The sequence below is a fragment of the Peromyscus maniculatus genome, chromosome 2, assembly GCF_049852395.1.
Source record: "Peromyscus maniculatus bairdii isolate BWxNUB_F1_BW_parent chromosome 2, HU_Pman_BW_mat_3.1, whole genome shotgun sequence".
Classification (NCBI taxonomy): domain Eukaryota; kingdom Metazoa; phylum Chordata; class Mammalia; order Rodentia; family Cricetidae; genus Peromyscus; species Peromyscus maniculatus.
Genome location: NC_134853.1, coordinates 81037760 through 81050660, shown reverse-complemented (window position 1 = coordinate 81050660; position 12901 = coordinate 81037760). Strand labels below are relative to the sequence as shown.

Sequence of the window (12901 nt, the reverse complement as noted above, 5' to 3'; positions counted from 1 at the left end):
CTCCAGGCTCAAAACCATGCCACCTTCCACTTCCCCCAGGTACACACCCTGTAAGAGTGCCCTTGAGCGAGTCTCCACAGGGCAGCCGGGGTGGCTGAAGAATCCGGCAGCTGTACCAGTGGTGACAAGCACGCTTTTTCCTCTGGACTCTGCCCTGCCTCTGCTAATGAGCCCACTCCCACCTCCTTCCTCAGTGTCCCCAAGCCCTGCTCACACTATCAGGAATATCCCAGAGGGCAGCTCAGACCCTTCCCATGGTTCCTTGCTGCTCAGATGATAACTCTGTACCCATCGCCCTTCACACTAGTCCAGCTTGTCATTTGAACTACACTTCCTTCTGGCTTCCTCCCCATGCCTTTCTGTCCATATACTCTGCCCTTCCGGCTCATAGGATCTTTGCCCATGGTGTTTCTTAGGCCTGTAATGGCTCTCTCTACCCTCTTAAACTCCACAGCCATCTACCCTTTCCCACAAAAACAATAAATGAGTCCTGGTTTAGATCATAGATGAGAGAAACCCAGCTACCTTAGTCAGCCAACCATTCAATGCATTTTGTGAACCTTCTAGAAAGAGTTGGCAGGAGTACCAGCTTCTGGAAGAGCTGGGTCTAGGTGCTCAAATTCTACCGTTAGAGTCTTTTCCCACCCCACCTACATTTAACTTCTGCTCATCTTCTCTCCCTTCACGCTTTAGCCTCTTTTCAGGGATATAACTACTTTATGTCTGGGAAAGATGACCACAAGAAGCTTCAGTTTGCATCCTGATGGCCATAACTGACTTACTTATTATACACTTTGAACATGGTACCCTGGCATGACAGTACTCTATGAACACATAAAAATGCTTTAATATCTTTTATAGTCAGGAAAAAAATATTTAGTTGAAGAAAGTATGTTAAGGTGTTATATCAATATACTTGCTTTAATATAAGCACTGCCTAGAAATGTAATTTTTAAAAGGCTTTATTATTTTTGGCTTTTTTTTTTTTTTTTTTTTTTTTTGAGACAGGGTTCCTCTGTGTAGCTTTGGAGTCTGTCCTGGAACTTACTCTGTAGACCAGACTGGCCTCAAACTCACAGAGATCCACCTGCCTCTGCCTCCCAAGTGCTGGGATTAAAGGCGTGTGCCACCACCACTGCCCGGCAAAAGGCTTTATTTTTAATTATGTGGATATGTGTGTGGGTTTGTACCCATGAGTGCAGTGCCCGAGGAGTTTGGAAGAAGGCAGTGGGTCCTCTGAGCCCAAGTTAGAGACGATTGTGAGCCACCCCGAAGAGAGTTCCTATCTTTTTGCTTTCAGCTGTTAAAAGTTAGGAACAAGTGAGTGCATCTGGATAAAATCCCTCTAAACAGAATTGTGGGAGCTTCTGGGCTGGCCATGCTTGAATTTACAGGCTGCCCCTGAGAAGAAATGTAAGGGCGGGAACATAAGAAGGACTTTTTGAATGTGGGGTGGATAGAGAAGAGACTCTGGCTTATAACATAGGATCATTAAAGCATTATTTATTGTTTTTCTTTCTTTCATCTTGCATTTAGAAGATGCCTTTTTCAAAAGAAAAAATGCGTTCATGTATATGAACCCTTTGCCCTGTATGTCCCTCACATGCATGCAGTGCCTGTAGCGGCCAGAAGAGGGCATCAGATCCTGTAGAACTGGAGTTACAGGTGCTTGTGAGCTGCCACATGGGTGCTAGGAACTGAATCCAGGTCCTCTGCAAGACTAGCCAGTGCTCTTAACCACTGTACCATCTCTCCAGCCCTGAGGATGGCTTTTTTAAATGCAAGCTATTTTATTCCATTTCAAAGTGAAGACATTTTTAAGGTTGAAGATGTCAGATTGCTAATGTATACAAAGGCCCACTTGGGTCATCTTTGGACACAGTTTGGCCCAATGCCCTGTCTAAGTAGGGGTCTGTTTGTTGAGCCTCATGGTCTTGGGGTTTAAGGTGTTAGCAAAAGGCTGTGTTGTTCTAAATCCTGACTTTGTCGCCTGCCCCCAGCTACCCGCTCTCCTCCCCAGCGCTCAGCCCGACAGAAAGACTGCCTTTCGGCCTCGAGGAGAATGGGGGCACACCGTTCGCCCCCAAAGCTTCGGGGAGGCTCCACCACCAGCTCCAACACCACTCTAACTATGGCCTTTCGCTGACCCTGGAGAAGAAGGAGGGGCCACTGAGGTCCCCAAACTCCAGCAAGGCCCTCACCAGTGAGTGTGTGGAGGGAAGCAGGGTGGGGTGGGGAGGGTTAGTGGGCGACAGAAATGGGTGGTGTTGCCATGGCTACCGGGTTTGGGCAGCTTGGACTATAGAGCCTGATGCCTGGAGGCAGAGCCATCTAGAGCGGTCCGTTTCCTGCTTGCACCTTGTTCTAGATTCCTCCCTGCTCTCAAGTTTAGACTCGTGCCTGTGCAGTGCTCAGCCCTGGCCCCGGCTCGCTCTAGCAGCGGAAAAGAGAAAAGGCGGGAAGCGGCTGGGGTTCCTACTGTCCTGATCACAGTAAAATCTCCTCTGCCCTTGGTGACCCCTGCCTCCAGCAGCAAAGTGGTGTCAGGCATCCAGCGGGCCTGGGGTGCAGTCCATCCTGTAGACGTTAATAACAGTCAACAATTAGGCATGTGGTTGGCAATATGACTCATTTGGCCCCTGCTAACTCTAATAAGAAGAAACTTGCATTTTTGCGCATTATATCATTTTCTAGAAATTCACTTTTACTCTCCTTTATCTGGGAATTTGTCTCTGATGAACTGAGGCAAAGAAATAGCTTTTCCTTTTTCTTCCTTTTCTTTTTCTCACTCTATAGACCAGACTGGCCTTAAACTCACAAGAGATCCAGCTGCCTCTGCCTCTGCTTCCCCAGTGGTGGGATTAAAAGCATGTGCCACCACCATACATGGCCCTTACTTTTAATTTTCATTATTTTATTGCTTGTCTAAATCTTTTTTTTTAAACTAGCATTCAGTGTGGGGTTTCAGTGTGGCTTTTTTCAAATCTCATTTCTATTCGTTGATCTTCCCCCTCCCTGTCCCCTCCTGCCCCCGGGAGCCCTTCTCCATGTTCATGCCCCACAGCCCTCATACCTGCCCCCTTAGCACCAAGGCAAGGCCTGTTAGAGGCGGGGATGCTGCCTCTTGTTGCACAGCTCTCTGGGTTTGGGCCCCTCTGAGCAGGAGACAGGGTGTGCAGTGAGTGCCAAGGAGCTTTCTAGCCTGACATGGCAGGCAACCCTGAGCCCATGAGACAGGTCGAGCTCCTCAGCCCTCATCGTCAGACCACAAGAGTCACGTGAGGTTAGCTGAACGGAAGATGGGCACTCCTGGCCCACTGGGGGTGAAGAATGCAAACCCTGGCCAGGCTCACCTGCATGCACCTCATCCTTTTGCATGGAGGCAGCTGTCACGGCCTCTAACAGGACCCCTCCTCCAAAGCAGCCCCCACCTAGAAGCTGCCGACATCAGCATTAAGACCGTCTGTTCCTCCCTGCCCCGGGATGAGTCCGCACTTTGGGCATGGTCTCATACAGATCTCCAAAGCCCCACCCTGCGGTCCCAGCCTCCCCGACTCTTCCCACACTCCAGCTGCACGGAACTTCTGTCCTTTAACCAAGTACTGTGCGATCTCAGCCCTGTCCTCTGCGATGGCTCTTCCCTCTGCCTGCAGTGATTTTCTCTCTGCCCTAGTAAGCCTCTATGACCCTCAGGAGGGCGCACATGTGAGCACGGCCTCCCCTGCACCCTCCCGCCATGGATCGTGGTGGTGGTGGTGGTGGTGGTGTCTTCTCTCTTGTGCCTATAGCAATGATGAAAGCCCTTCATGCTTTTATGTGGAATATCTCCCCCCACACACACTTACACTAGAATCATGTCATATTTGTTTATTTCAACTCCCCAGATGCCAGTTGCTAACAAGCAATAAAGCACAAGCTTTATTGTATAATGAATATTTGATGTTTAGTGAATGTTTAATGCATTAATGAATAAATCCAAGCTAGAGGGAGGTGGGGTGGCAAACAAATGTAACACAATACAAAGAGCCAATGGCTTTGACTTTAGAAACATGATTCTCCAAGGTGCCTTGCTGTGCCCATCAGCCTGGACACCCATCTTTTCAGCATGTAGAGGGCCTTTCCACATGTAAGGCTTTTTATGAGAATAACTTCATGTAAAAAAAAAATACTACAACAACCCTGCAAGATAAGTGATTTCTATTTTCACTTATAAATGGCCCAGAGGCTCCGAGAGGTCAAACAACATGCCCAGGGCCCCCCAGCTCCTAACTGAGGGAGTAAGGTGTGAAACTTCGGTGTCAGATGCTCTTTCTCAGCAGCGTCAAGCAGGAGGAACAGAAAAGGACCTGGGAGCCAGGCTCCTGCCGGCATCTCTGGCCCCTGTATCTGGCTGCCATCTCAACCTCCACTGTCTCCCTTCCTGTGGCTTATGTTGCAGAACTGAGTCCCGGAGCACCTGCCCTGTACAGCGAAGCCGCTGCTCATCTGAAGAAGCTGGAGCTGGAGACTGTGAAGACAGCGGGACCCTGGCCTGCCCTGCATATCAACATAAACAAGGTGTCAGGCTGGTTCCGCTTGGAGTGCACTAACCCTGCACCCCACCCCATCCCACCCCGTGACTGAACCTCAGGTGTTTCCATTCCAGCTTTGTGTGTGTGTGTGTGTGTGTGTGTGTGTGTGTGTGTGTGTGTGTGTGTGTATGCATGCTCCTGTGTGTGCAGGTATGCATGTGTGTGTATGTGTGTGTGTGCATGCTCATGCTTGAGCTGGTGTATCTGTGTGTACACATACACATACTCATGTATGTGCATACTCGTGAGTGCAGATGCATATATATGTATGTGTGTGCATGTGCATGCACACTACTCATGTGTAGAGGTCAGAGCACAATCTCAGGTTTTGCTCCTCAGGTGCTATCCACCTTTATTTTGCAGGCATGACCTCTTACTGGTCTCAGACTCACCAAGTAAACTTAGCTGGACTCACAAACCCTGGCCCCTGGAGCACCTGCCTGTCTCTGCTGCCATCAGGCACTACCATGCCCAGCTTTTTTTTTTTTTTTTAAGATTTTTAATTTATGTATATGTGTGTATGCCTATGTTGGTATGCACGCATGTGTGTGCTCGTGGAGGCTGGAAGAAGGTGTTGGGTCCCTTAGAGCTGGCGTTCCATACAGAATGTGGGAACCCAATCAATTCTCTATGAGAGTAGCACGCTAACTGCTGAGCCATCTGTCCAGCTCTATGCCTGGCCTCGAACTCAGGTCCTCCTGTGTGCACAAGTGCTTTACTTACTGCGCCAGCTCCCCGGCTTCTCCCCTGCAGCCTTCTTGCCCTTTCTGATTAGTCTGCCCCAGGAACAGAGCCCCACTTTCCTTCTTGATGGATGAGCTGTGGGGAGCACCAGCCTGTGTACCACTGTTGGGTCTCCGGGAACTGGAGCTACAGACAGTTGTGAGCCACCATGTGGGAACTGAACCCGGGTCCTCTGGAAGAGCAGTCAGTTCTCTCAACCGCTGAGCCATCTCTCCAGCCCCAACTTCCTATTCTTAATTTAATTACTTTCTCTACCTATTTCCAAGTGGTAGCCCAAATGACAGCAGGAATTTCAATCTTACCAGATTTCCCATGTGTTAATTATCTGTACCAACAGTTTAAATACACATCTGATTGTTTCCTTGTCTCTGGTGACACCCCTAAACAGATGGCTGGTTCCCAGCTATGACACCAATACCCCATTGTCATTTATTTATATGTTTTGAAATCTTTAATGCCATATTGGACAATATGGTTTCTTTCTACAGTTCAAAATTGAACATAAAATATGGTGATTCAAAAAAAAAAAAAACCCACAAAGTGTTGGAGCCATGCTCTGAGCTGCAACTGTGGTCTTGTCATCTCCTGTGGAGCCACTTTCGTGTGTGTGCAGGCACGTGCATGCATTCCTGAGAGTGTGGGGTGCATGTGTGGCCGTGGATGTGTGAGTGTGTGGAGGTCAGAGGACAACCTACATGTTGGTCCGCAGGCAGCTTCCACCTTTACTGGAGACTGGCTCTCAGAAAGGCCTGGAACTTCACTACACAGGCCAGACTAGCTGGCCCTGTAGGCACCCAAGGACCTGCTGGTCTCAACCTGTTGTCATCAGTGAGGTGACAGAATGGCCCACTCTACCCAGCTTTTTATGCAGCTCCTGGGGATTCAAATTCAGGTCCTCACACTTGTGAGGCCAGTCCTTCACAGATGGAGCAACCCAACCCAGCACTAGAGATGCCTTTTAAGCAAAACAGTTTCCACACAAAGATGCACAAATTTTGCAAATTTCCTGTTGGTCTTCAACAGAGGTGATTCACATAAGTGAGCAGAACTGCTTTTGGCTTTGTTCAGCTGGGACAGAAGCAAGTTAGCTTGACTTGTATGTCCCAAACTTCGGTTTAGGTTGGCTAAATTTAAGGGGGAAAAATCAGTGCTGAATCCTTTTCTTATTTTAGCAGCATTCCATTATTTTAAGTAGGTCTTCATTACTCTCAATATATTCCCCGTAAGCCTTTGTCAAAACCCTCCAATGGGCTCCTAACTAATTAAATTCCTGTTTGCCAACATGCCACCCCCCAAATTAAAAACAACTACAAATACATCTATGAAAAAATCCATTCAAGTATGAGATAAATATCTTAATGTAACTGGATATACAAACACAAAATAAATTACCCTAAACCCACACTGTAAACCTTCAAGATAGTAAGTTATATGTGAGTTACTTATTTCCTTAAAGGAAGATGCTCCATCCCTTGGGATAATGAATCCAGTGTCATATGCCATTTCCCCAAGCCCACCATGATAGTTTAGTATTATTACTGCCCTCACATCTCAGGCATACCTTGCTGTATTTTCTTTTCTAACTATAGAGTCTAGCATAAGAAAAGCCATTCATACTTTTTTCCCCCATGTTAAAAATTTTCTCATGTTAAAGCACCACTTTGTATGATCCTGGGCTTTCCATTGGCCCTGCATCGTTTTTTTCTCTTCTACAAACTGGGGGAAATGTCACTCTACTTTCTCTTCTGATCATATAAATCTTTCCCCTTTTATGGAGGAGAGCTTGGAACTGAACCTTGTGCCCTCCCAAACTGTAGAACCAGCCCAAAGTCGTCTGCCTTCTGCTAAGTGGAGATGATGAAGGTACCAGCAAGAGAAGCCAATAAATCAATATCTGGGTCCCATGTGGTGGAAGGAGAGACCTGACTCTCCAAAGTTGTCTCTGACTCCCCCTCATCCCCCCCCCACTAAACGAATAAATAAAGCCTTTAAGAAAAAAATGTAAAAGTGCTTGCCTCCCATAGGATGGACAAATGAGACTCCAGTGAGTCATGCACATGCAATATGTGGCCGATGGCTGGCTCATGATATGTTTAGTACACATCAGCTACTGGCACTTTTCTTTGCCATCCCCATTATTACTATCATCACCACCATTATCATCATTGTGCTCATCATTATCATCACCACCATGGTCCCCATCACTGTGATCATAATCACCATCGTGGTTGTCACCATCATTGTCATGGTCTTTGCCATCATGGTCATCTGTCATCTATTTTTGATGGGACCCTACAGAGAAACCACTGAGATTTTATTTCAGAACACCTGCCTTTGTCTCTTTGGCACTACATGGCATTGCTGAAGTTTCTTCTCTCGCAAGTACTCCTCTTGCTTATTGGGAGGTTCCTTCAGTCCCTTCCTGGATTCCACGCCCTATCTCCTTATTACATACGTTGGCTAGCCGCTTGCCCTGCGCTTCCTCTGTGGCTTTCATAATATTTCTACAACGGAGACCAAGATGATCAATGGGACTTTTGGTTTTTCTGAAGCGGGGTCTCAGCATATGGCCCAGGCTCATTTTGAATTCATCGTCTTCCTTGTGTACCCTGAGTGCTGGGGTTGTAGATGAGTGCCACCGTGCCTAACCTCAGTGGGACTTTTGATTTAGAGACTAGCAATTTCAGGACTTGAGGAAGTTGAGGATTTTAGAATGTTTTCTTCTTGCCTCGGTGCACGGTGGCTGGCCTGCCACAGTACCTCCTGAGACAACTGAGTTGGTGTTAGCAATCATGAGGTCTTGTGCATTTCTTATTAAGCACATATCTCTTTTGATAATAAGTGGGTGTCACCATAATTGTCTGTAGAAGGTATTTATTGGACACTGAGTCTGGCTCAAGTACCATATTATGCTGAGACGTGCAATGATCATGACCTACAGTATGGTAAGCAATTAGATATTATTTCCCCAAAGTGACACGTATACCATCCAGGATAGTTCAGGGCTACATGCAGGGATGAATTAATTTTATTTTAAGCACTGTGTAAATACCATGTCTACTACAACAATAGTTATAAAACCTTTGATTTCAAAGATATTATTCTTTGAACATGATTCAAGTATAAACACGTAGTCCCCGGTAATCCACCTTAATTGAGTCACATGAACTTTTAGGGACATATTTACTTAACACTTGGGAGATGGCAGAACTTGTGAAATTAGTAACAAACTCCTGAAGTCCAATAATGTGATACAGGGGCTGGGAGTGTGGCTCTATGATAGAGCATGAGGCCCTGATCATACCTGCTGCATATAAATGGACTTAACTAATAATGTAACAGAGATGCAGATTCCTTATTGAGAGTCATGGTTTCCAGCAAGATTTACCGAACAAATATCAGCAAATATTTTGTGCTCTTTTCCTTGATGCTGCAAACTACAGACCTGTGTCTTGCTCTCTCAGAGGTAGCAGTCTGGGGGGAATAGCTCTAGGCTGGGCTGGGGAGGAGCTGCTGTGGCCTTTGTCTGCCACTGGTTCTTGCTGATATTGAAAGGCCCCTTCCTGTCTTGAACCTTCACCGTGAAGCCTGGCATATCCATTCCCTCCCTCACTAGAGAGTTGGGTGATATGGAGAAGACTCTGCATTGGAAAGCTACAGCACAATGGAAGTGTATCAGGACACACACACACACACACACACACACACACACACACACACACACACACAGATCTCTGTGTTGTTTGCGGTTGTGGTTGTTGGGGAGAGAGTTAGCATGTGTTTTCTTTTCTGTTTCTTCACGATCTGTCACCTGCTTTATCTCTCAGGCCGAGGAAAAGAAGGTTTCTGAGAAGACTCTTCAGGCCCCGCTGCTGCCGTCTCCCGTGGCTGATCACGTGAAGTGTAACATTTTGAAAGCACAGCTGGAGAACGCCTCTCGTGTGAATGCCCAGGTACGTGGGGGTGAATGCTCCCTCAATATCATGTTTCAGGAGTTCCTCCATGCCACACAGGAGGTCAAGCACCAGTCAAGGGCCAGTATGGAAACAGGAGCCACCTCCTGGTATGGGAGCCTGGATTTTATTTTATTTTTTAATTACGTCTTATTTCTTTGTGGGGAGAGGTGCTGGGGCCCGTGCTGGTGGAGGTCAGAGGACCACCCGCGGGAGTCGGCTCTCCCCTTCTGCCGTGTGGGTCCCAAGGCTTGAACTCGGATTGTCGGGCTTCACAGCAGGCACTCCGATCTGCTGAGCTGTCTCACTGGCTCTGGGAAGCCTGGGTTTTCATGCGGAGAATTCCTGACCAGCGTGGTTATTATTTATGCAAGCAAGTGGAAGACAGAGAAATGGGAGACAGAGGGTCTTATAGGCTCGTTGCCTAAGGGCCCTCAGCAGAGCTGCATCCCATCCCGAGGGTTCAGTTAGTCAGTGTGGGGGCTGGCGATCTGCATGTCTAACCAGCTCTCTGAACGGCACTTTGAGTCACACTACTCCAAGGGACTAGAGGGGGCGACTCCAGGAAGCACTTTCCATCCCAACAGCTTGGGGAACAAATATTCTGCAAATATGGACATTTGAGTCCTATGAGGTGAAACTTAAGACTCCTGAGCTCAGGTCCCGTGGCCTGCTCTGGTATCTAACTTTATGATGTATATATAGCTTGGTCCCACAATCGGGGGGTGGGGGGGGGGGTGAGAAGGGGGCTTCTGCCGACTCTGTGATGGACAGGATAACTCAGGATCTCCCGGTGCGCAACACTGTAACCTGACTTAGATGTTCCTGTGGAGGAGTGGGACTCCAGAGCTAAGAAGCCAGGTTGGGGTAATCCAGAACAGGAAGCCGTGAATTCCTCCTCTCTAGCGCCCCCTGTTGGCAAAGGAAAATTTGTTTGCTGGTTCTCAGCCCAGGTCCAAGAAGGAGGGGTGAATTTGGAGATGAGAGAGGATAGTGTCATAACTGCCGTAAACCCATAGCACGGATCACTGGCTCCACAATGACCACTAATTACACTCCCTAAATTAGGGGTCTAAGGCAGCGACACCAGTCACAGCTGATAGGCAAGGAGAAACCCATTGGCTATCCCTGCCCTGGAAACAGAATATAAAAATCTGTGGTTGGGTTGACAGGATGGCTCAGTGGCTAAAGGTTCTTGCCACCACCCCCTGAAGGTCTGTGTTCAATCCCTTGGACCCATATGGTTGAGTAAGAGAGCCTACTCCTTAAAGTTGTCCTCTGACCTCCGCACGTGAACCATGACAAGCATGTCCCTGCATATGCGCACACATACACACACACACTCACACACACACACTCACCACTCATACACATTCTCACACACACACATACACACACTCACCACTCATACACATTCTCACACACACACATACACACACTCACCACTCATACACATTCTCACACACACACTCAACACTCATACACATTTTCACACACACACACACTCACCACTCATACACATTCTCACACACACATACACACTCATATACACGCACTCACACACACGCACTCACTCACTCACACACACACACACAAAGTAAAAAGAGAATTTTTTTTTAAAAAAGCTAAGTTGTCCAAGAGCTCGTTAGAACAGTATGTAAGAATAGACGACAGGCCTTATGAACCTACTGTCTCTACTTAGATTGCCAAGAGTAAATACTCAGCAATGTCTTCGTTTTCTATTAACATTCTATATGATTTCAATCCTCCCAGAAGATGCCATGGGAAACAAGGGCATGCTTATAAGGTTTCTTCCGCTTGGAGGCTGTGATGTAAACAGGAAGCAGGATGGCACAGATTACCTGTTGGAAAGCCAGAAGGTCTGGTTCAGTGGCTTTCAATCTTCCTAATGCTGGGACCCTTTAATACAGTTCCTCATGTAGTGGGATCCCAACCATAAAATTATTTCATTGCTACTTCATCACTGTAATTTTGCTACTCTTATGAATCATAATGTAAATATTTGTGTTTTCTGATGGTCTTAGGCGACCCCTATGAAAGGGTCATTCGACCCCTAGGGGGTCATGACCCATGGGTTGAGAACTGCCAGCTCTGGTTTGAGTCCTGATCTGTTTCTTAGTAATGTTACCTTCAACTTGTTTCCTAACTTGTCTGAGCCTCAGTAGTTTTGTAGGGAAAATGGGGACTAGCTGGTCCTGGTGGTATACACCTGTAGTTTGTAGTCCCAGGTGCTTGGGAGGCAGAGACAGGAAGGTCTCTAAAGCCCAGGAGCTAGAGACCAACTTGGGACAACATAGTAAGATTTCTTCTCATAGAACTGAAGAGACAGCTCAAGGTTAAGAGCATTTTCTTTGCAAGCTTGAGGACTGGAATTTGGATCCCAGCTTGCATACACATGCCAGGTGTGATCCCATCCACGCCTGTAACCCCAGCATTGATCGGGGTGGAGACAGGGGGATTGCTGGGGCTTGCTTGGTGCCAGCCTGGTTGTAAAGCCACTGGCTCCAGTTTCAGCAAGAGACCCTCAAAGGTGGACGGAAATTAAGGACTCCTTTCTCCAGCCCCTGCACACCTGTACACACTCACGCACATACACCAGTACACTTCTCGCACTCATAAGGTAAAGAAACCCAACAAAACAAAACAAAACAAAACAAAACCAGATTAAAAGCCACCGCCTTCGATAACTGTGGCGATGAAAGGATACCACACAGCTTCTGACACAGTCTCTTACATTAGCTCATGAAGGTGCCGGTCAGAACTACCACAGGCTAAGGTTAGGGAGGTGCTGGGGACACTGAGGGCTGTCGGTGATGTCAGTGACACTTTTTAAAGAACAGTCAGGTTGGCTTCTCACCTCCAGCAATCTCAGGGCTGTCAGGGTGGCTCACGTGATAAAGGCATTTCGTGCCAGCCCTGATGACACTGTTTATCTATGGGGTGGAAGAAGAGGATTAGCTCCCCCAAGTTGTCCTTTGGTCTCCATGTGCATCCTGGGCAAGTGCACACATGAGCACACACACACACACACACACACACACACACACACACACATACGTGTAATAAAAACATTTTTAAAAACTCAGCTATTTCAAGTTACGGTCACAACTGATGACCTTAACGGCCATTCCTGGTGTTGTTTTCACGTATGCCATTTTGTACTGCCACCAAACAAATAAACCTAGTATGTGCTCCATAGCTCACAAAGTGGATGTTGTGCCTATTAGGAAGCTCTGCCACGTTCCCAGGGGGGGCTCCTGCTGCAGGAATCCTCCATGGAGGGTCCAGGCTTCTGCTCTAGTGAAGACGTACGATGTGTCAACAATAATTCATGTTGGAAAGTGTGGGAAAGGAGGGGAAATAGACGCAAAGAAAAGAAAAATATCCTGCCTAGACAGGTAGGGGAAGGGCATGAGAGCCGTGGAGGGGCAGAGAGGCAGGTGTGAGATCAGCAATTCCAGGAACACTGGCCCTGCAGGGTGCTTACTGATCACTCTAGAAGTGACACACAGCCACCCCACAGCACCCTTCAAAGCAGCATGTGAGCCTCTTAGAGATTCCAAGAGGTCCTACAGGAAAGGAATCTGCTTTATTTTCTGACACCCTAATGGC

At 47.4% G+C, this 12901-nt stretch overlaps 1 protein-coding gene across 6 annotated transcripts in view; it reads left to right on the top strand.

Annotated features, from left to right (window-relative positions):
* Positions 1 to 12901, top strand: part of Epb41l4b (erythrocyte membrane protein band 4.1 like 4B) — a 153136-nt gene that overhangs the window by 105651 nt on the left and 34584 nt on the right. For all 6 annotated transcript variants that reach the window (XM_076564239.1, XM_006985294.4, XM_076564240.1 and 3 more), the window contains exons 16-18: positions 2001 to 2203; positions 4439 to 4557; positions 9143 to 9268. In XM_076564239.1, coding sequence (XP_076420354.1) covers positions 2001 to 2203; positions 4439 to 4557; positions 9143 to 9268 — 448 coding nt within the window. The remainder of the gene's footprint in view (positions 1 to 2000; positions 2204 to 4438; positions 4558 to 9142; positions 9269 to 12901) is intronic.